This window comes from Mauremys reevesii, linkage group 10, assembly GCF_016161935.1.
Source record: "Mauremys reevesii isolate NIE-2019 linkage group 10, ASM1616193v1, whole genome shotgun sequence".
Taxonomy (NCBI): domain Eukaryota; kingdom Metazoa; phylum Chordata; order Testudines; family Geoemydidae; genus Mauremys; species Mauremys reevesii.
In genome coordinates, this window is record NC_052632.1 from 62,642,443 (window position 1) to 62,665,630 (window position 23,188).

At 42.6% G+C, this 23,188-nt stretch overlaps 1 protein-coding gene across 7 annotated transcripts in view; it reads left to right on the forward strand.

Moving 5' to 3' along the window:
- The window catches only part of CIITA (class II major histocompatibility complex transactivator), a 102,914-nt gene that overhangs the window by 26,252 nt on the left and 53,474 nt on the right, over positions 1 to 23,188 (forward strand). For 4 of the 7 annotated variants that reach the window (XM_039492947.1, XM_039492946.1, XM_039492948.1 and 1 more), the window contains exon 2: positions 15,092 to 15,401. The exons of 1 other annotated variant lie outside the window; for it this stretch is intronic. In XM_039492947.1, the coding sequence (XP_039348881.1) occupies positions 15,101 to 15,401 (301 nt within the window). In that variant the 5' untranslated portion in view covers positions 15,092 to 15,100. Of the gene's footprint in view, positions 1 to 15,091; positions 15,402 to 20,858; positions 20,949 to 21,270; positions 21,467 to 23,188 lie in introns of those variants that run through there. 2 more of the 7 variants (XM_039492949.1, XM_039492951.1) reach the window with 2 other exon arrangements.

Genomic DNA, 23,188 nt, shown 5'->3' on the forward strand with positions numbered 1-23,188 from the left:
GCTGTCTTCCCAGAGTTCATTGACTCTGCTTCAAGAAGCATGAGGCTTTCTGGGGGTCAAGTCTCCATTCCTGGTCAAGATTGTTAAGTATTCATTTTTCCACACTTGCACTCCTGATGGCTTTGTTTACGTGCATGTAAATGTGTTTTCTTTGTCTTTGGTCACACCTTGCCCAATTTACGAGAGACACACTCAGTCTGGTGGAACCAAGTTCCTTTGTCTGGAACAGGCATGACTTAGGAACTGCTTCCTGAATGTTAAGAACACATTTGCAGTACATGTCTATGAAGTCCTTTGTGGGTTTACCATACATACGTCACACAAGAACATTAATGATCAGTGAGTTATTAGTTTTTTAGTGATGTATTACATGCCAACATTTGGGCATTTATCATGACAACAGTGTGCCAGCTGACACTGGGGAGCGCTGAGGGTCACAGTGACTTCTAGAGAAAAGACACTATCATATAGAAATTTTAGTTATTAGATTTTAGAGAGTAGTTTTAAGGCTAAAAATATAAAGCCAAGAAACTGTGAGCTACAAAAGGTGTTAGAAGAGGAAGGCTATTTCCCAGTGCAACAACAGGGGGTACCCTAGGGGGTTGTAGGTTTTGGTCTCTAGTTCCAGATGATAATCGGTGGGAGTGCTGCAGAAGAAATTATCTCACTGAAGGAAGGAAGAGGGAACCTCATGCTGCTTTCAGCCAAGATTGTTCTTACTAGATTTAACAGGTTGTGTCTAGCCTTTCTGACTAAAGAGATGTAGATGAGGGAGAACTTCCCCATCAGAGGAGAGACTCTTAATGTATTAGAATATTTTTTTATATTTAAATGTATGTGGGAAACAGGAGATTTAAACATCAGGAAGTTGTTTTTCTCTAAAGTTCTGTATTAAAACTGGAAGTGGTCTGAAGGTGCAGAGATTTGGCTTTCATGTGTGTACAGGTTCCATTTTTGTAGAAATAAAACCACAGTTAGGGCTGGTTTGGATCTGGGGTCCATCTTGTGAACCACCAAAGTTCTCTGGATGGGCAGGTTTGGGTAAACAATGTCTGTGTTGGTCCATTTCTAACTAAACCATTTGCACTATGAGTTGTGTCAATACTGGAGCTGGAAGATTAACTTGTGCAAACAAAGAGATTGTCTGTTTTCTGTGAACTGCTTAAGATTTTCCCAGTGTAAATGTCCAAAGCTGTTTGCTCAGTAGCTTCTTCATATGATTGTTGTTCTGTCGATAATTCACAAGCAGTTTGTTGTAAATGTTTTCAGATTTGAAATCTAAACTGTTTAGTAGTTTTGAGGGCACACCCATCATCTGGCATGCTTCTGCATGCAGGGTAAGTGTCTTTTAGGCTATGTCTACGTGGCAGCTGGGAGGTGTAATTCCCAGCATGGGTAGACATACAAGCCCTAGCTCTGCTTCAGCTAGTGTGCAAAAAATAGCAATGTGGACTCAGCAACTCAGGATAGCCACCTGGGTACGTACCCAGACGGTCTGATGGGCTTGTACATGGGCAACTAGCCTGATCTGCTGCCGCCACTACAGACACGCTTCCATTTTTAGGCACTAACTTGAGCAGAGCTAGCATGTGTATGTCTGCTCCCACTGGGAATTACACCTCCTAGCTGCAAGGTAGACATACCTTTAGAATCAGCTAATTCACACTGGTGTTCACAATCTGCTGTGCCAAGTACAGGTGAAGGAAATTCCCTTTTCTGATTACAGCAAATATTCAGAAACTTATTTGGAAACATCCCTCCTGCTCAATACAAAGTATGACAAGAATGGTGCATGCTTTTTTACAAACTAGTATGAAACCATGCTCTCAGGTGCTTTCCAGTCTAGAATGAAAGCAGCAAGGGCTGCATCTTTTCTACTACAGTGAGTGGAGCTATGCTAAGCCAAAGTACAGTACGTTATGTGAAATATTTACACCTCTAAAGCAGTACAAGTGTGAAGGCCGCAGTCTCTTTTGTGTCTAGTACATATTTCAGGGGCTTTCCAAGCATGTTTCTCATTTTTGTTGTCCATTACACAATTTGTGCCTCTTTCAGGGCTTCTGCTTAGTCTGTGTCATTCTGAAACTCAGCACAGCACTGTGGTTCTGCACGTCCCTTTCTTTGGTTATTTCAGTTTGGCCTTTTTTACTGCATTTTCCTCTCCGGTTTTGTCTAATTCCATATGATAGTAATCTCCAGCGTATGTGACAATTTGCAATTGACTGTACTTACACTATTTGTACTCTATTGGTCAAAGAATCTTTATTAATTTCTCTGGCCTTTTTCCTAATACCAGGGCCTCCCAGAGGATTCAGGGGGCCTAGGGTCTTCGGCGGTGGGGGGCCCCCACCACTGAATTGCCGCCAAAGACCTGAACCAGGACCTGCCGTCAAAGTGCCAGAAGGACCCCCTGCCGCAGGTCTTTGGGGCACTTCGGCGGCGGGTCCCGGAGCGGAAGGACCCCCCGCCACCGATGGCCCAGGCCCCGCGAGAGTTTTCCGGGGCCCCCGGAGCGAGTGAAGGACCCTGCTCCAGGGGCCCTGAAAAACTCTCTTGGGGCCCCTGTGGGGTCTGGGGCAAATTGCCCCTCTTCTCCCCCCCTCTGGGCAGCCCTGCCTAATACCAGCATTATGAGTTGTGTCAGTACTGGAGCTGTCTATTTTAAAGCATTTTGTCTTAAGTTAGGTAACTCATATGTCAGAGAAATGAGTCTGTTTGTCTTGTTAACCAGAATATCTTCAGGCGTTGGTTCACTCTGAGTATAGTGGTAAGAGACTTTTCTCACCTGCTATTGATTTACGTACAGCCTAGTCCTGTAGTGAGATGATTTACACAAAATGAATTTGTGCAAAAGTTGCTAGATCAGATACCACCCTTGTTGGTGTCTTAATAAGGAAGTAAAAATATTGACTTGTATGAGATCTTAACTCACCATCTCATGAGAACAGCCCACCTGTCAAATGTGTCACCTCTTATGACTTTTACATTTCCCTAGTAGGGCCAACCCCCAGCACTGAAAAATTATGATCAGGGCCCCAAAATCATGAGACCAAAAAACTCCACACAAGCATTTTGGGTTTTTATTGACCTTCTAGTTTCCAAGCCCTTCAGGAACACTCAGGTCATGCTTTGCAGCTTTGCTCAGCAACCACGAGGACTAGAAATGTATTTTATTTAAATGGAAGCTGAGATTAACTTGACTGGAGGAGCTGTGCTGGGCCTTTAAAAAAACATTAAATATTGTGAGGTTTATGGTCAAATCAAGAGAATTGTCTCGTCTCCCTCAGTGTTTCTCCTCCCATTTTAAAGTTTCACATGACCTTGGCTTTGTGGGCAGGAGAGCAGTTCGTGACGATTGGGAGCCTGCTGTTGCAGGTCTTGGTATCCAGCAGACATCTGCTGGAGCGGGGAGTGCGGCTGCCTCCAGTGCTGTGTGCATGCTTCCTCCAGTTCACTCCTATTGCAGTTGCTCGCACTTAAAGTGGTCACTCTCCTTCAGGGGTGGGTCCCCACTGGGAGCATCCTCACCTACATATGCATTGGTATCTTCCCATCTACCTGCCTGATGCCTTTTATACCATGAGGAACTGCCTCAATTCCTTCCTTCCAAACCTACCATTCCTCTTTCCAACTTCACCCACCAGCTGGAGCTTTCCCTCCCCTCAATGAGTGCCACTATCCCCTCTGCTACTGGGGCCTACCATGGTCCTTCCCTTAACCCGCTGCAATGAAACCCACAAAGGGTGGGGTCTGGGGTGGAGAGCTGGGGCAGAGGCATGTAGTCCTAGAAGTTACCTCCGAAAAAAAAGAGCAACTCTTGGCTTGTATCATCTTCAGGAAAAACACCTGCGTTTATACCAGACTTCTCAGAGCAGGGGCAGGTTGGCAGGTCAGAGTCAGGAAGCTTTTGTTGTTCCTGCCCATCTTGTGAATGAAATGGAGTCATCTCCTCCAGGGATGACTGTCAGGTGGCTTTCACAAGAACTAAGGTCACTCTAGAAATGTGTTAGCTAGGGACAAAAGGATGGCCTTCATTCAACATTGCAGTCTGGCCCAATCTGCTTTGTATACATCCACTTTCACTGACCAGAAAGGATGTGATGCAATATAAGTCTGCTTTCTCCAGGAACTGGAAGAGAGGCTAAAATCTCCTTTATACTGTCTGAGTGCCCACGGGTCTTTATTCTTTCCAGTGAGGCTATATCTGGATGGCTCTAACTAAATGTGTTTGCTGCTGGTGCTGTAAAAGAGAACTAGACCCTGCATGTAAGTGTTAAAAACTGGAGGTTTTAAAGCATTTTCCACTACCATAAGCAGAAGGGGGATTTAGAAAGGGTATGTCTCCAGGGCATTATACACCCTTCCTACACAAAACTTCTGAGCACTCTGCCAGTAAGTTGAAAGCAGATTGCAGATGGAGTTAGACGGATCTGGTGACTCTTTATGGCATGATTATTGCCTCTGTTGCCCCTGCTCCACCTTCCCCAGTCACTTGTCGAGGGAAAGCAAAGGGCTAGGTTGCCCAGAAGTGAGAGAGGACTGGGCTGGGGACGGCAATGAGAAATTACAGGGCTACTGTGCAGATTGCTTAGTGGGTTGTCCTTCCCTCACTCCTGCCACATAGCCCAGATCCACTGGGGGGTGGGGGGAGAATCCATTGGAAGTTAGATGAGGGGGACCCGGGATAAATAAAAGTATTGAATATTTATAAGTGAGTTACCCTTGCTCTTTGGGACACCAGCCCCAAAGTATGAGACTAAGGAGCATTTGGCATACAAGCTCCTGTTCTATTTTCTGTTTAGATCCCTTTCAGTTATTCCTGGCAGCTCCCACTTTACTGTGACATCCCAGGGTACGTCTTCACTACCCGCCATAACGGCGGGTAGCAATCGATTTCTCAGGGATCGATATATCGCGTCTCATCTAGACGCGATATATCGATCCCTGAACGCGCTCCTGTTGACTCCGGAACTCCACCAACCCGAACGGCGGTAGAGGAGTCGACATGGGGAGCCGCGGACATCGATCCCGCACCGTGAGGATGGTAGGCAATTCGATATAAGATACTTCGACTTCAGCTACGTTATTCACGTAGCTGAAGTTGCGTATCTTAGATCGATTTTCCCCCGTAATGTAGACCAGCCCTCAGTGTGTACCATAGAGCTACCAGGATGCTGATGCTAGCGAAAGGAGTGGATTCCAGGTGTTTGGGTAAGTAGTAGGCTGGATGACTTTATGCTCTTTGACGTGTGTGTATTCCAGAAGCATGATATTTTCAGAAATACACTGTATACCTTACCAGGTTTAAATGGCTGCCTATCTGTGCCCTCCAAAATTGGATCCATTCTCCACAGAGGCCTTCTGGTAGCTGTAAAATCACAGCATGGTGCTGAGTCTACAAACTGCAGAGCAGGCCAGCCTGTGTGCTCTTCCTTTTTCTCTGAGTTATTCAACTTGCAGTAAGGCTGGGATTTTGAAAGACACATGAAAGTTGGGTGCCTAAATCCCACAGAACTTCAATGAGTTAGGCACCTAGCTCCCTTCAACTCCTTTGAAAACCCCTACCTAACACTTAAAAAACCCCAAGCTTTGCCAGATCACCTTAAAACTTAAACACTATAGTCATTTTGCAATGCCCTGATATGCGACTGTTTTATAAGCTGATGGATGAAAGGGCCAAATTCAGCCTCCTGAGGCATGTTGAGCTCCCACTGCTTTCAACCGAGAGCTGCATGCACAGCCACCCAAGGGCAGAATTTGACACTAAGCTTTTTTAGGATGGTAATTACTTAGATAGGTGGGTTCTCATTTTAGTTCTGCAGCATCTACAAAACTAAACCCAGAAGCTGCTATTAAATAACCCATGCTGTGGCTCCGGGGGATGGGTGAGGAAGGGAAGCTTGCCACCTGAAAAGGGAACATGAAAGACAATAATTAAAGATTGGCAGTGCCCGCTTCAGCTCTATTTCTTATTCTCAGGTTTGATTTTCAGTTAGAGGTACAATTTAAATACATGTTGGAAATAAAACCCTGCATATGTGGTCATATTCCCCCCTTTTTACTCATGTCCATCCCTTTGGGGCCTAAGCTTGTCCCAAACGCAGCCCATGCCTGTGGGTATTGTTCTGACGTAGAAGTCACAAGAAAACAGAACTTCCTGATTACAAATTAGTTCTATTATTACTCTCTCAGTCACCTGACTTGTCATTTCGCCCATGCAAACCCAGCTGGGAGGTTTTGATTTGCAAACCCAGACAGATGCTTAACTTCTGGGATTTTATTAATATTCTTTATGTTGCATACAAAACAAATGTCTTAGGGCTCAAAATGACAGCAATGCCTCTGATTGGGGGACTCTGACCCCAGCCATCAATAGACTGGTCAGTCATCTGATCAGCAGTTTACCTTAAGATCTGCCTGTTGAGACTGTGTCTGTCAACTCGGGGGCTGGTCCTGAAAACACCTCTGCTTTTTTCAGAAAGTTCCATGGGATGTTGAATTGACCCTAAGTGGTCAGTGCTTTCATTTGACTAGTTGTCTTCTAGATGCCACCAGAAGCAACATGGGCAATGGGGGGTGAGGGGGAATGAGATAAAAGTGACTATGCTACAATCTCTTGCTGGAAAGGCAGCTGGGCATCTGAGGGAAGGAAGCAGAGAGAAGTAATAGTCCAGGGAGCCTTGAAGAGAAGAGTTGAGGAGGGAAAAATAAATATATTCTAAAGAGTAGGTTCACTAGGTTTAAGATATTTTCCCTACTATTGTATCTTGCCTTTTAACTGGAAACTATATTTCATAGTGGATTGTGCTGGTGTATCACTGTCCATCCCCATAAGGTTTTTAATTAAGGAACCATTCACTAACAGCAGCAAATCATGGCACGGTGGTGCTGGAAATACTTTTTGGCCATATGCTTTGCAATGCCCCCAGAAGCATGTGTCAAACACTAATGCTTGCCCTGCTATGGCTTATTGCTGTAATCAGCTGGCAGGGTGGTGGCAGTGGTAGTGGTAAATATGCCAAGTTTCATCCAGAATAAATTCATATCAAATTTACAGTGGTTGTGCTAATAGAGCCTTAACTAGACCTGTGATCTGGATTACTGCAATGGCATCTTCCAGTGCCCAGGGAAATCAGTGGGATTTTTTCTCTCTGTCTTCAGTGGACATTGGCTCAGGCCATGAATGAGCACTCATTCCTTGAGAATGACCTTTGTGGGTTAATGTAAGCTACTGCACAGCTTGATGCCTTTTGTGTGATGCATAGAATCATGAGACTAGAAGGGACCTTGAGAGGTCATCTAGTCCAGTCCCTACACTCATGGCAGGACTAAGTTATTATCTAGACCATCCCTGACAGGTGTTTGTCTAACCTGCTCTTAAAAATCTCCAATGATGGAGATTCCACAACCCCCCTAGACAGTTTATTCCAGTGCTTAACCACCCTGACAACTAGGAAATTTTTCCTAATGTCCAACCTGAACCTCCCTTGCTGCAATTTAAGCCCATTGCTTCTTGTCCTATCCTCAGGGGTTAAGAAGAACAATTTTTCTCCCTCCTCCTTGTAACAACCTTTTATGTACTTGAAAAATGTTATCATGTCCCCTCTCAGTCTTCTCTTTTCCAAACTAAACAAAACCAATTTTTTCTATCTTCCCTCATAGGTCATGTTTTCTAGATCTTTAATCTTTTTTTTTGGCTCTTCTCTGGACTTTCTCCAATTTGTCTACATCTTTCCTGAAATGTGGCACCCAGAACTAGACACAATACTCCACTTGAGGCCTAATCAATGTGGAGTAGAGTGGAAAAATTACTTCTCGTGTCTTGCTTACAACATTCCTGCTAATACATTCCAGAATGATGTTCGCTTTTTTTGCAACAGTGTTACACTGTTTACTCACATTTAGCTTATGGTCCACTATGACCCCCAGATCCCTTTCCATAGTACTCCTTCCTAGGCAGTCATTTCCCATTTTGTATGTGTGCAACTGATTGTTCCTTCCTAAGTGGAGTATTTTGCATTTGTCCTTATTAAATTTCATCCTATTTACTTCAGACCATTTCTCCAGTTTGTCCAGAACATTCTGAATTTTAATACTATCCTCCAAAGCACTTGCAGCCCCTCCCAGCTTCCAGCTGGTATCATCTGGAAACTTTTTATAAGTGTACTCTCTATGCCATTATCTAAATCATTAATGAAGATATTGAACAGAACTGGACCAAGAACTGATCCTTGAAGTACCCCGCTCGTTATGCCCTTCCAGCATGACTGTGAACCACTGATACCTACTCTCTGGGAATGGTTTTCCAACCAGTTTTGCACCCACCTTATAGTAGCTCCATCTAGGTTGCATTTCCCTAATTCCCATAGCATGCACTATGTTTGCTCTCAAAGTCAGAAACTGAGGACATAGCGCTCCACCTCAGGCACAGAATAAACCCTTTAAAAATGCACTGATTTAGGTCAGAGGAATGCAATAAATAGTGAAAAGCAAAAATCGGATTTAGGACTTGTCTACATAGCAAAGCGAGCTAGAGGGGTATGATTTGTAAGTCACTAACATGCTGCTCTCTAACTGCCCCCATAAACTCTGCTAGCCCAGTCTAAAAGGTACCTACTTCACATTAGCGTGTTGAAACAGGACTATGTTAACACAAATTCAATACCTTTTAGAGCATAGCAGGGTATACATGGGGCAGAGTACAGCACGTTAAAGCACTTACAAATCACACCCCGCTGGTGTGCTTTACCTGCACTATGTAGACAAGACTTTAGTTCCCTTTTTCACACGCTTTGTTTTTGCTGTGCTATTCCTTGTTTAAAAAAAAATGCAGTTATTGGAAAAGGAGAACTTGTGTTTTTGAATTCTCTGTATTCAGAGGAAGTGCCGGTTCTACATAAATCTAATGTTAACATTTTTAAAATAGTCTTAAAATTACAGCAGGACTTTAGATAATCTTGTTAAAGTCAAAGCAGTCCATTTTATTCTTCAGAGGAAAATGATGCATACAAGATTATGTCCATCTAGGTATTATATGTTACTAATCCCTGTTGTGTCTGCACATCACAATCATGGAGTTCATCCTCAACATCATGATTGTAAGGAAGCTGTTATCCCCATTTCACAGATGCGGAACTGAGGCACAGGGTAGATGAGGTAACTTTCTCAAGGTCACATAGGAAGACTGTGGTAGAGCTGGGAATGGACCATAGTCTTGAGAATCCCAGTTCAGTGCCCTACCCACTGGACCATACTCCTCCCCACCCCATGTTTTCACTATAGTGAATACTATGTTGTATGGTCAAGATAGACAGACTGCCCTGCAGAGCTTTCTGGAAAAGCCTTGTAAAAGTAGCCTTAAAACAACCTTGGAAAGATTGTGATTCAAAAGTTAACATTAATATTTTATCTATATGCATGTACAGTGCTTACTTTAATAGCAAGCCTTGCTTTTAATCTAATGTTCTCAGATCTAGGTCTGATAAAGGAAGCAAAACTATTTTTGCTGTTCAAAGCCTTTTGGTAAACCACCCAAAAGTTTATCTGGATGTTGGATTTCCCCTGGACACACTGCATTTAGAAACTGCTCAAGGTGTTGGCTGATGAGATATCTACCGAAAAGCTCTTTTTGTGCCTGAATAGTACATGACTAAGGATTCTGGAACCACTCGTTCACCTGCCCTTCTGCATATGGAGGGGACTCTCCACTTGGGCATTTTTCTCTGCCTGTGTGGAAAGGAAGAGTTTAGCCACCACCACAGAACGGTATCTCCACCAGACAGGGCTCTCTAGATCCCAGTGTAAAGGAAGTGATGTTCACTGATTAATGAAGGGTAGAGACTGAGATAATAGCTTTAGAAAAGGCAGCTCAGTTTAATAGTCTCAACGGACTAGAAGATTGAGGACACCTCTCCCGTACCCCCCCACGCCCCAGGAAAGACTGTCAGTTAGTCAGGAGTTCTCTAAGCTGCTGTCCAGCTGTGTCCTGACTTTCACTCCATTCTCTTTTTAAAAGAGGTTTCTGAAGGGCTCCCTGGCAGAAGTGGCGGGGACTCCACATGGTATGTAGGATACCGTACAAGGACACAAATTCAGCAGAGAAGAACTTGAGATGAAGTCTTACGTCTTCTCCCAAACCTGTGGTGAATCTGTTCAGAATGTAATGCAGCCTGAAGCTGTAGTTATCCCAAAACAGAGCTGTTTCTCTCCCTGCCAGTCCCTTTGTTCAAAGAATTTGGAGGAAACCCATGACTGACCTTACTGCGTGTCTTACTCTGAAATGTGAGGATGTAAAAGTGGGCTCAGCTTACTCAATAGCTTGTGTACATTCAGCCTCATCTGCTTACTTCCATGACAAAAGCAGGGGAAGTTTTTACTCTCCTTGACACTGCAGAGCTGGTGTAGCCGTGAGAGAATGAGCTGAAGTCTATTCCTGCTCATGCATCAGCAGGATTGCCACCCAAACTTCAAACGTAGGGCCAAATTCTGTCCTCACTTACCTCTGGGCAGCCACGCTGAAGACAGTGGGGTTGCATACATGTAATTAAGCCAAACTTGGCCTGCAGATTTTTAGTGGTGAATGATGTTTGAGAAACAAAGAACCAGTTTGAATCTAGCAGCCTTCAGGCTCTTGAGTTTGCAGGGCTGGCAGTTTAGAAAAACTAGCTTGGAAGATGAGCAGGCTTGATCTGGTATTGCTGGATTCATCTAGACTGCAAAGAAATCCTGCAGCCGTGAATCTCAGAGCCTGAGTCAACTGACTTGGGCTTGTGGGGCTTTCACTAGGGGGCTAGAAGTAGCATGTAGATGTTCTCACTTGGGCTGAAGCCCAGGCTCTGAGGCCCTCCCCTCTTTCCGGGCTTCAGAGCCCAGGCTTCAGACTGAGCAGGAACGTCTACACTGCTATTTTTTGCCCTGTAGTGCAAGCCCAAGTTAGTTGACTCGGGCTCTCAGACTCGCTGCTCCAGGGTTTTTTCATTTGTTTTTGCTGGGCAGCCATACCCACTGAGACCAGATAAGCTTGGAACACATCACCCTTTCTAAGTCAGATGAAACCCACACTCCATAGGTACAAACAGGGCTGGATTTAGGAGCAGGAGACCCAGGTAACCACCTGCCAGACTTGGGGGGCACTGGGCTCGGGGTGCAGTTTTTGTCGTTAGCAACAAAAGGGAAAATAGACTGTTTGAATTAACACGTTTCATGTATTCTTTGTTTGGTTTCATTTTTCACTAATCGAGAATGTTCTGAAACTTTGTAAAATCTTGTGGAACCTTCCAGACTTTCAGAGAACTACATTTCCTTGAACCTTCTAGAATGTTATCAGCCATGACCTGGTAGGTATATAAGGGGCGGGGCATCGCCAGTCAGTCTGTAAGATATAAGAACAAATTGAAGTGAAGTGAGAGCCCAGCAAAAGTGAGAAAAGCGATCTTTTGAACTAAAGGACTAGGGTTAACATTCTAAGGCTGTCATCTGTAACACTATTTAATTCTGGTCCACTCAGTATTGGTGCACAGTTCCATTTCTCAATGTTATTACATTTCAGTTATTCTTAAAATTAAAAAATTCTATAAAGCTTAGAGGAAACTAATTATTTTTATTTGCTTATATATGGCATGAATAAATACAGATTGGTTGTCTTGTATGACAAGGATAAATCGTGCATGCAAATCGTGCATCAAAGTTGTGAAATGGGCTACAAATGCAATAAAAAATAAGGTTTCAAAAGTTGAATAAATGGAGGTGGGGAGCACTGAAGATGCTCCTTGCCTGGGATGCTATTTGGTCTAGGGCCGGCCTGGGTACACATCTCCCTTCTTGCTCCCATCCAAACTACAAGTTGAGATTGTGATACAGAAGTTTCACAGAACAAGTACCAAACTGTACTCTTACCCTCCCCCTGTACTTTGAGCCCGGCTACACCTGCACTTAATTTTATACTACTGGCTGTATACAACAGGGAATCAACAAGAGAGCCAGTGGGAAAACCCCTGAATGTTTATAAGGAAAAGTAAAATGAATTAACTGCATATTTCCCCCAGTTGCCAAGTTAAATACCTTTTCTGAAACATATTATCTAATGCCAGTGCAGTTGGCATTAACACTGCTAGCTGGTAAGCTCTGATTATGTATCTTACCAGAAATGAATTCATAAATATAGGAAAGTTATGTGTTCTGCCAATACCCGAACAATAAACGTTTACCATTCCTTCAAAGTACAAATTACATTATTAATGGAAATTTGCCATCAGCATATCAAATCCGCTTATAAGATATGATGGAAATTCCTCTTGATATACTAGTAGCAGCAAACTGAGTCTACAGACACTTACTACTATGAGTAGTCATATTTGAAATCAATGCGAATACTCATAATACCAAACACTAAGCACAGCAGTAGTTGTATGCAGAATTGGACTCTAAGTAGCTGGAAAAAATTTTGGTTAGTTTTTATTGCTTTTTCTTAAATGCCACCAGTTTTAATCTATAGCACTGCAGCACGGAGCAAAACACTATGAAACCATAGAGACCAATAAACTGGAAGTTATAAAATATAAAAGGGGAGCAGAGTGAGGGACTGAATGGAAAATAAGCCAAGCTTTTAAAAAAAATGGGTGTCATCAGTCCATATTTAGCTTTAGGCACCTATTTTTGTAAATCTGTGCCTGATGCAGTGATTTTCACCTTCAAAGATCATAAAGGGTAAAATATATGTATATGTATAAATTATACAAGTTATCAATTACAGCATTTCAATATTTCACTAAAATTGTTAATTTACCTTGAACCTTTGTCATCACTGACAAATGTAGTTCCTACTAGAAGTAGAACAATATGTGTAGTAAACTGGTTTGATTAAATCATACAAATTGGCATATAAATTTAAAATACTGTTGCCTTATTTTTTTTTAATTATTGCAAGATATAGGCTAATATTTGGTTGCGAGGCACTAGTCTGAAACACTTAATAGATATTCTAGTAATCAGTTACAAAGCATTCACCAAAGGGAGAATGTTAAAGTATTTGTTCTGTGCAGTGCATGTAAAGGGTACATTTACGTATGTAAAGTATAAATCTATAGCTACACTCTTAATATTAGAGTTCTTTACTCCACCTGTAGAAGCATTCAATTTGGGATGCTTTAATCTGGCTCTTGGTGAGTATCTCACATTATGCTCTCATGCAGACTTGCTCTTTTCTTTCTGAAATTAAAGGTGTCTAAACTGAAAGTACATGTTCAGTTTTTTTATCCATAGACATTAGTTAGAAGATAATTGAAAGGACAAAAGATTTTATTGTTGTTTTTTAGATATCCAGGGTGAAAGTACATGTGTAATTTTTTCATAGATATTGTTTACAACATACTAGATATTTGTAAGGACAAAGGTAAAACTTTGTTGATTGTGTTTACATGTGTCTTTAAGTGTTGTCAGTCTATTCCTTTCCACCAGGGCCATTACCAGCCGCCCACGATACAAAGTCTGGGAGCAAAGCTGTGGGGGTGGAAAAATGAGCGGGGAAAAGGTAGGAGGCGCGAATATGCTTGTTTGGATCAGGTGCCTAAATGCCTGCTTACAGTGATGCTTTCCAGTATACATGAGAAATTCTGAACTTTTGAAGAAAATACCATATAATTTCTGCAAATCATTCCATGCTGTAATCTCCTGGAGCTAAGGCAAGAAGGCAATACTAAAAGTGAATCCTTATTAGGCTGAAGTTTCTAGGGCTCAGGTTTTAGTCCCATTTGGAGCTAGATCTCAGGTTCAAATCTGATGGTTCTAAAATCTCAAAGGTAGCTCTTGAAATATTTCTGCCATCTGGGAATATTTAATCTGTAGATTCCAAGATCATCTAGTCTGACCATCTGTATAACACTGTTGGAGAATGTTTTGGATTGGAGAGTCCAAATCAGTTTCTTTAACTTTGAGAGGGAGGAAAAGGAGTTTGGTTTTAAGTTATAATTTTGGCTCCTCTTGAATTTATAGGTAACTTTTTTATGTCTGACTGGGAGCATGGTTTTTATTTTTGTATTGTCCTGGCAAATACAGGGCCTGATTCTACCCCCTTACTTAAGCTGAGTAATTACCTTACTTTCCCCTCCATGTATTAGAGATGTAGCCTGCACAATACCTTAATCCACCTAGATGCCTATCTGTGCTAATTTGCCAACATGTTTTCTTGAAGTAACACAGGGTAAAATCCTGTCCCCATTGAAGTTGATGGGAGTTTTGTCACTTTAATAGGGTCAGGATTTCCCTTAGCTGATTTCTCCTATTAGATATGCCTAAGAACAGACCACACGTCAAAATGTTCTGACTTGTACCTATGGGTAAGTTAGAAGATGGAGCTGTGCTAAAGAGGATACTGATAGAAAGGTAATGGCTTCCAAAATGCTTAGATTGCTGTATGATCTCTCAAGCTTTGGTGTCTGGTAACTCTGTTCTAAGGTGAGCATATTGTTATGGAAGTAAAAACAAATGCTTGATAACTCTAACTCTCTATAACTTTCTTTATAACTCTTCAGTGCTCCTAAATGCTGTCCCCAATACCCAGTCACCCTGGCTGAGCATGAGACTGAAGTGAGTTACACTGGAGTCAGCATATGCCCAAATTTCAGACCTCTTCTAGGTGGAGCCAACTGTCCCAAAGCTCTACATTTGTTCTGCTTTGAAAGGAAGGTTAGGCTGAGAAACAGTCTTGGAGTGCATCACTAATGAGCACAACATATGCCTATAGCCAGGTGTCGCACAGTTTCTAGTTGGGCAAAGGATCCATCTCCCTTATTGTCAGGTAGTCCCATGTTAATAGCTCTCCTTAATTACTGAACATAATGTGGCCTTTAAAAATGCCTGTTTTGGAAAGTGTTTTGGAAACAACATCTGCAATGAATTTTGTGTGAGCGCATCAAGAAGTTGTTGGAAACTTGAATCATAACTTTCATCGAATGAGGAAACACCTCAACAAATGACACAAACCAAAGTATTGTGTTAAAAAAATTTCACTTCATCTTTTTTTGATGCTGACTGTGTGGATTTTCTTTATTTAACCAGTTGAGATTTTGGCTGAAATCTCTTTAAAACTCTTTAGGCTGCTGTTATGAATCTTTTCAAAGAGATCCTGCCTGGGGTCAGGGAAATTCTCTCCAGTGCCACAACTTCTGATGTCCATGCATTGCTCAGCTGCATGTTGGAGAAAGATGTTATATCCAAGGAATACCATCAGACCTTACTCCAGGAAAAAGACAGAGAAGACCTAGCAAGGAAGATATCTCTAACACTTGTGGAAAAATGGGACTTGTGTTTGAACACCTTACTTCCTCTCCATTGTTTAAAACTGTACACTAAGATGCCACAAGACATCACAGATAATGAGTCATCTCTGAACAGGGGTATAGCTGGTAAGTTTGCTTTTTATTTTACATTTATTAAACCCAGTTTTCAAAATTTCTTCCGTTTACATTCTTCCCTTTAATTTCTTCCCTTTGTTGTATGGCTGTTTGATTTGGTACAGTGGTGTAGATGTGCATAGTAACATAATAGATGTAGGATGAGGAAGAGAGACCAAAATGCCATGTGACAATAATTTGAGTTTGTAAAATAAACCCTCCCTATGGTAGCTAAATAGATAATTTTTATAATCAAGACCTATTGAAAACGTCTCATTTGTGCCCCTTTGTAGGATCAGAGACAGTGTGCAATGGGAGTAGAAAGAAGATATTAGAGACTATGATTAGGGCAGTGCTTCTCAAACAGGTACAGAGATTCAGGAGCATTTTGCTGGGCTGGTCCATGGTGACTTGGTCACATGGTGCAAGCTCCATCTCCTGTAAGTTTCTAGGTTCTTTACTGCAGAACCAGCATGCCCATTAGGGGCAAAACTAATAGCCTTCTCCAGGGACTGATGCAACCAAAAGTGGGGGAGGAGAGGAGTGGATAAGCACCCATGGGGCTAGAGCCAAAAGCTTCATGAATTAGGCTATGTCTATACTATGGACCTTACAACAGCACAGCTGTATTGCTACCACTGTTAGGTCTCCTATGTAACTGCTCTTTGCCAGTGCGAGAGAGCTCTCCTGCTGATATAATTAAATCACCTGAAATGAACAGTGTTAGCTATGTCAGCAGGTGAGCCTCTCCTGCCGACATAGCACTTTCCACACCAGCACTTTTGCTGGAGAAACTTATGTTGGTCGGGGTGTGGTTTTTTCCACACCCCTGTCCGACAAATGTTTTCCCGACAAAAGCAATAGTGGAGACAAAGCCATAGTCAGTGAGCAGCAGGGGGAGACAAAACAGAGACCCAGTGGATTTGGGTAGGTTAACTAATTTGACTTTCAAGGTTGACCCATCACAGGGATGGTGTGCTGTAGGATGGTAGATGGAAGTTGCTCAGATGTTCAGTCTCCTCACCACTGGCCCCTACTATACTAAAGCTAGATAAGCCTGGCGTAAGGAATAATAGAATGACAAGATCCTGGCAAACTTCAAATGTATCTAAAGGGGAAAGACAAATTCAGTTTGGAGTAGAAATATCAACTCTGAGAGAACATAAAAGGAACAAAAACAGTATTAGGTGGAATCAATACTACCACTGCTGAAAGCACCTTCATCCATGGGGTATAGCTGGGTAAATCGTTACCCTCGCAGGGCATCATTTTGGATACCATTTCTGAGGATGGGATAAAAGTACCAACTAAGAACAAATTACCAGGAGAAGCTGCCAATCCCTTTGCTCTGACAGAAGTATTATTTTACAGATTGTTTGTGAGAAAGGAAATATTAGGTTCCTAATAGGAAATTCTTAAATATATACTTATACACACAATCAGACTGAATGCAGAGGATTCATACTTGAAATGTAGAGTACCTACAATAAATGTAAGAAAAAGAGCTATTAAGGTTAACCATTTGGGTTTCTGGGTTTTAGCACTTTAATTAATGGGTCTGCACACTTCATTCCCCAAACAACTTTCTAGCAAAGACCCTATAACTGGCCCCCACTTCTCCTTCTGAAATAATGGCACTTGAAGCTGCTGGACAAGAAAACTTTGCAGCTTCTCCACTTCTGAAAATATCGGGCAATCTCCCCATGTTTAGTTCTGACTGTTGCTTTATTGCAACCTCATTGATAGAATTTCACAACTTTCTTTTTCCTGAATGAGTGTACTATCATAGCCGGTGTATAAATGTTCTAGAACAATTAGTTTAATGTCTGTTCCATGTGGCCGCCAGAGAAAAAGTTTCAATTTTCTGTATAGAATCATAGAAATGTAGGGTTGGAAGGGACCTCAAGAAATCCTCATGTCCATCCCCCTTCGCTGAGGCAAGACCAAGTAAACCTCTAGATGCATTAGCTAATATTTCAAATAAATCTCAGCTTTTATGTATTAAATCCATACTCTACATCCTTCAAATCAAGGAGTTCTGTCTTCTAGCCAGAGGCAGCAGCAACTACAGCAGTTCTCATGGGGGATCTGAATCTTAACATCCAATCCTTTTGGGCTGAAAAAAGAATCTTTTGATAGCTGGGTGTTAGGGTGACCAGACAGCAAATGTGAAAAATTGGGACAGGAGGTGGGGGGTAATAGGAGCCTATATAAGAAAAAGATTTTATAGGGACTGTCCCTATAAAATCGGGACATCTGGTCACCCTACTGGGTGGTCTTTTTTTGTAGCCTTAGCTCTGCCTTTCAGAGCTCTAATTCGACCCGTGAGGTTCAGCTACAACATTAGTTACTGTCACTATTTTACCAAAATGGAGTGCAGATCTGGATCCTAGTTTTGGTTATAAAAGCAAAATGCTAGTCTATTTAAGCCAAAATAATAATAATTTCCAAAGTGGGCAGCGAGCACAAGCAAAGCCAATAGAATAAGTGTGTAAACGATGGCAGATAATATGTAAAAGAGACTAGGAGAGTTAAAAGCCGAATTCACAAAACCTAATTAGAGAAGTGTTTTAAGAGTATGTCTGAAAGAGAAAGTTATGAACCCACTAATTTACCAGGGGAGTAAAAGGAGCAATCAAAGAGGATAAGGGCACAGAACGGGGTGGGAGGGATTATTAGACATGGAAGGAATTCCCTGCCAGATTTGAAAGATTAGGACTGTTAAACAGGAGATGAATAGGAGTTGACATAACTGACACTACATTGTTTTTGACATTCTTCTATTGGGCAATCCATGTTTATTTCATAATGAAAGTAAAAGGGGACACTTATTGAAATGGAAAGGTAACAAATTTCAGATTGATAAAAGGAATTTTTTAAATATAAAAATTACCCTCTGGAATTCACTGACCAGACATTAGGGGAAAGAGCTTAGTAGGATTTAAAGAAAACATAATTTCTTATGGAGAAAAATATCTGCTTTTACACTTGTCAGGATAAATTTATAAAGGGGATCACCCTTTCTTTTTCAGGATGTAAGTCGACCCTTGTCCACCTGCCCACCCTCAGCACAAATACTGTTTGCAGAACAGATTTCCCCATGGACATGTCATCACATAACTGACCACTATGGAGGTCTGACTCCTTCCTCTGAAGTGCCTGGTGCTGGCCACTGTTGGAGATAGGATCTTTCTAGATCCTGGTAATACCCATCACCATTGAATCTGAGCACCTCAAGTGCTAACAGATTTATCCTCTTCCCCACCTGTGAAGTATGGTAGCATTATCCCCATTTTACAGATGGGGGGGAATTGAGGCACAGATGATGAGCAACTTGCCTACAGTTACTTGGGAAGTTTGGAATTCAGTTCCCAACTCTGTCACAATCTCCTGATTCCCAGTTCAGTGCCTTAATCATAAAACCATCCCCAGACTGGTAGACCATTAATCTGATTTCAGCAACTCCCTTCTGCATTTCTCAATGCATATTGCTTTGTACCAAAATAGGGCATAGGGTTTGCAAATAGCAATCAATTACCATTAGCTTGAGCAGTTCACTGCTTTTGTTCTCAGTTAGTCCTTGTAATGTTTTTCTCTCAATTTCTAGTCTCTGCCTAGCAGTTCCCTTTTCTGTGGTTTCCTGTGTAAGGGACTTGTCTTCTTGTCACCCGTCCACACAGGCATAGCTATAAAATACGGAATAGCTGTATTTGAGGAAGTTGTAGCAGCAGCAGGGTGTGGTTGCACTGGGATGTTTATCTCCTTCCAAAGCTGGGTAGAGCAGAAGCATGTAGGAAGCTGCTGGCCTGTCCTTTGTCCCTAGCCTGTCACACTGCACCCAGAGTTTTTCAAGCCCTGGCACCAAGGCCTGGTTTATTAATTTGAATACAAAACTGGCAACCAAAGTAGGATGCAGGGACTCCCAGGAGCCTTTCCCCCTGCTCCAGGGCAGGGCCGGCTCTACAGTTTTTGCCACCCCAAGCAGCGTGCCGAATTGCCACCGCGGGGGGGAGGGGATAGTCCCTGTGCCCTTAGAGCGGCAGGCACGTTTCTGTGACTGCGGCAATTCGGCGGCAGCTTCTATGTTTAGCTGAAGCCGCCCCGGTCAGCTAAACATAGAAGCTGCTGCCGAATTGCCGCCGCCGCGGAAACGTGCCTGCCGCCCTAAGGGCACATGGGCTCCCCCACCTCCCGCCCACGGCGGCTATTCGGCGCGCTGCTTGGGGGCAAAACAACAGGGACTGCCGCCCCTTGCAGATTGCCGCCCCAAGCACCAGCTTGGAATGCTGGTGCCTGGAGCAGGCCCTGCTCCAGGGACTTCTACAGGAGTCCACTTGCTTCCTGTGGCTTCTCTACCCTGTATAGAAAACACCTAGATGAGAAGGGGCAAGTCTGATACTCAGACATGGCTGCCCCAGGCCCTTAAAGGGTCAGACCATCCTATTACATCTGTGTGTAACACATCTGTGCTCAGAGAGCCTGAAAAAAGGGCCTAGTTTGATTGGAAAGTGGGAGATACTTCTAGGCATCTGGTTGAGGTCCACAGCAGCTGACACAACTGTTACAGGGCAAATACAACATGGGCTCAGCAAATTGCCCTGGGGCTGGGACTCACAGGAAGTAAAAGTCATGGCTACCCTGAAAGCTCCCCTGGGCTGGCTTTAGTTTCAAGTGGGGGAGCTGCTCGGGTTGGGTGCCTGAAAGGGGCAGCTGACTGGTCAAGTGAAGGAAAGGCTGTCAGCTCCCGCAGCTGGCTGGATGGCAAAGGAGATGCTGAGGGCAGGGGAAGTGATGCTGCAGATCCAAGGCTGTCTCCATCTCTCTGCTTTTAATATTCTGTGTGGTGCAGTAAGCCTTCCTCCCTGATGTATCTAGTTGCCCTGCCATGGGAATCTAAAATTCACTCTACTTGCCAGTTTGGGAGCATACATTCAAATCAATCAAGGGACATAGTCATCTTAAAAACGACATTACTTGCTGAAAATGTACATGTTACAGATTCTATTCTAGTATTGTAACAGTAGGTGGAGAAAATATTTATGCACTGGTACGTTTAAGGATTATCAGTTTCCCATCTGGGTGGGTCTTTCGCACAGCAGAACAGGAAACAAAAAAATATTAAGGAAAGAGGAAAACATGATTGCAAAAATCACGCAGCATCACAGCGGTACCAACCATGGGGCTGTTGTAGGTCCTGAAACCATCTTTAACTCTTTAAATTGACTAGTTTTCAAGACTGTCCCTCAAATCTGATTGTTGTGTATTTTTGCACTTCCAGTGGCTGTGATGAGCCTGAAATCCAGTAGATACAAGTAGCCCTTGATGTAATTGCATCAAGTTCCAACAGGTGGATGTTCAGTTAACACACATTCTAAATACTATAGATACCATATAGCATGCATGATTCATACATGGTATAATACTTGTACATGTTCTTTGGCTGTTAGTGAGAGACGCTTGTTCTGGGGAGTGAATCTAAATAGACTGGCATAGTGCCTGATTTTTAAAATACTTTCACTTTTGCTAGACTGTTGTTGTGACCATTTGGTGAGATGCAAGGTAAGAAGGCTCCCCATGCTGCTTAATTTACTCTTATTCATGCACTATTTGAAACAATGCAACTTTGGGACAGAGTTGAATTGAACAGGATTGTAACTCGGCTCTAACTTCTTGGGAAACTGGTTAAGAAAAGTTTCTTTGGCCCATCAGGGGTCACTTCTTCCCACTGTAACTTATAAATGAGTGTTATGTTACAGGCTTCTCCTCTCCTTCTATTTTTGGAGAGGAATGGAAGAGAATAAGGGAGGAGAGAATATATTGCAGGTGTTGGTAAAAAGTTTTCGTGCTGTGATCTGTGCTAGAAGGAAGTGACTTCCTCTTGCTTTTCACTCTGGGATTCCCCACACTGATTTAACTCCAGCCTCGTTACTTTCTGCTATTATTTATTTGCCCAGAAAGATTCTTTCTTTTCCACTTACTTTCATTCTGCACAAGCACTTGCTAATGGTAGCAACTCTGGATTCTGCCCCGGGAAAGAAGCACAGAGTGAGCGAACAGGAACTGGACAGTTTCTGCAGGTCAGTTTCTCCTTGGCTCCTAAGTTCAATGCTGTTGCCCTGACAGAGGGTGGAGCATCTAGGTTTTGCAGAAAGGCTAGACACTTGGCTCTATGTATCCTTGTGGATATTGCTTGAAAAATTGGTAGAGAGCAGCAGGTGAAGCTGCATTTGCCTATGGGGAGCTCCTGGCTATTTAGTCATGCCTCTGGCTTTGTGGTTAGTGATTTTTGGTGGATGGAAAGCTTGCTAGAACACGTCTTGTAATTTTTGGGGCAGGTAAGGGGGCACTAGGAAATCTTATGGAATTTGGGAGAAAAATTAATTTCGAAAGTAAAAGTAGCAGTTCCAGGAAGGTTTCTTTATGAGCAATTACTAAGGGTGTGGCTTGTGGGAATTAAACCTTGTGTTTTTGGTAGGTGTGACTGGAGGACTGTGTTTCTCCCAGGCTCTGCCTGCAAGGGCCAATGCAGGCTGCTGCCAAGAGGCTGGGCTTTCTCGGTGGTATGAGGTGTCCTTTACTGCATCTGCTAAATGAACTGCATGGTATTGCTGTATTAATCTCGTGGGAACAAGAAAACTTTGAACAATAGTGATGTAGAGGTGCCAGAATTCTATTCCCAGATGACACAGTGACTCTAACTAACACATTGGGGGCTGGGGGGGGAGAATAACTTCATGTCTGTGCCTGAGTTTAACCAAGATAAAGCTAGTAGCATTTCCCACCTCGTAGTATTGGTGGTAGTGACGCTAACCTCATTGTAAAGCACTAAGTTCCTTGCATGGAGTTCCTAAAGAAGCATGAAGTGTAAATTACATTCCCATGGACATGTCTAATGGAGAATGTAACAGGATACACAGCAATCCTCATCCTCAGCCACACCAACTCCACGTCCTCTGGAGTTACAATAGCCATCTAATAATGCATAGGTTGCAGCAGGCCATCAGAATGAGATGGGAATCTGCCTCCCTCCAGTGCTCCCTTTGTTATAGGTTTCTAGCTAAGCAATCTCATCTCAAAACCTACACGACCTACAACAGAAAGAAGATGACAGAAAGAGACTTCTTGATGTGTTCAGTATGTGACTTGTGAGTGTTGATGGCTCAGAAACATTCTAGGTACAGTGCCGCCAGACTGAGGATCAGCAAGTGCAGTTAACTTCTGTATCGGAGGCTGGTCAGTATTGTGTATGGGTTGCCTACACATGTCTATGAATCTTGCTTTGACTTGGATCACCTTCTCACCTTGCATTGTTTGAGTATCAAATATTTCTACAAACAAAGTTTGCTTCATGCAAGCATCAGCTAAAAGCACAATTCATACAATGGAAGTGACCAGTCAAAGTTTGAATGGCAAATTCCAAATGATGAATAATTTCCCTGAACAATTTGCAAATAATCTGTGGCTCAAATATATTAAACTATTAGGTTTTCAATAGGAAAGTTAAAAATCGTGATCTGGTTGCCCAAAATTTGTTTAGAAAAAAATCAATGCATTAGATAAACTGTTAACAAATAGCTTACCCAATTTAGCATTGATTCCACTGAATGTTAATGGCTTATGGCAAGGCAATGCTTAAAGTTGAAGTTTTAGTTTGAATTTGTGCCAGTCTCTTTTTTTCAGGCAATTTCCTTTGCTGCTCTTTTGATGTTTTCATATCCCTTTTTTGATCCTGTCCTGCATGGAGGGCCTAAGGTTCTTGTTTGCCGATTAATGGCATAAGATATCACAATTACTTATTG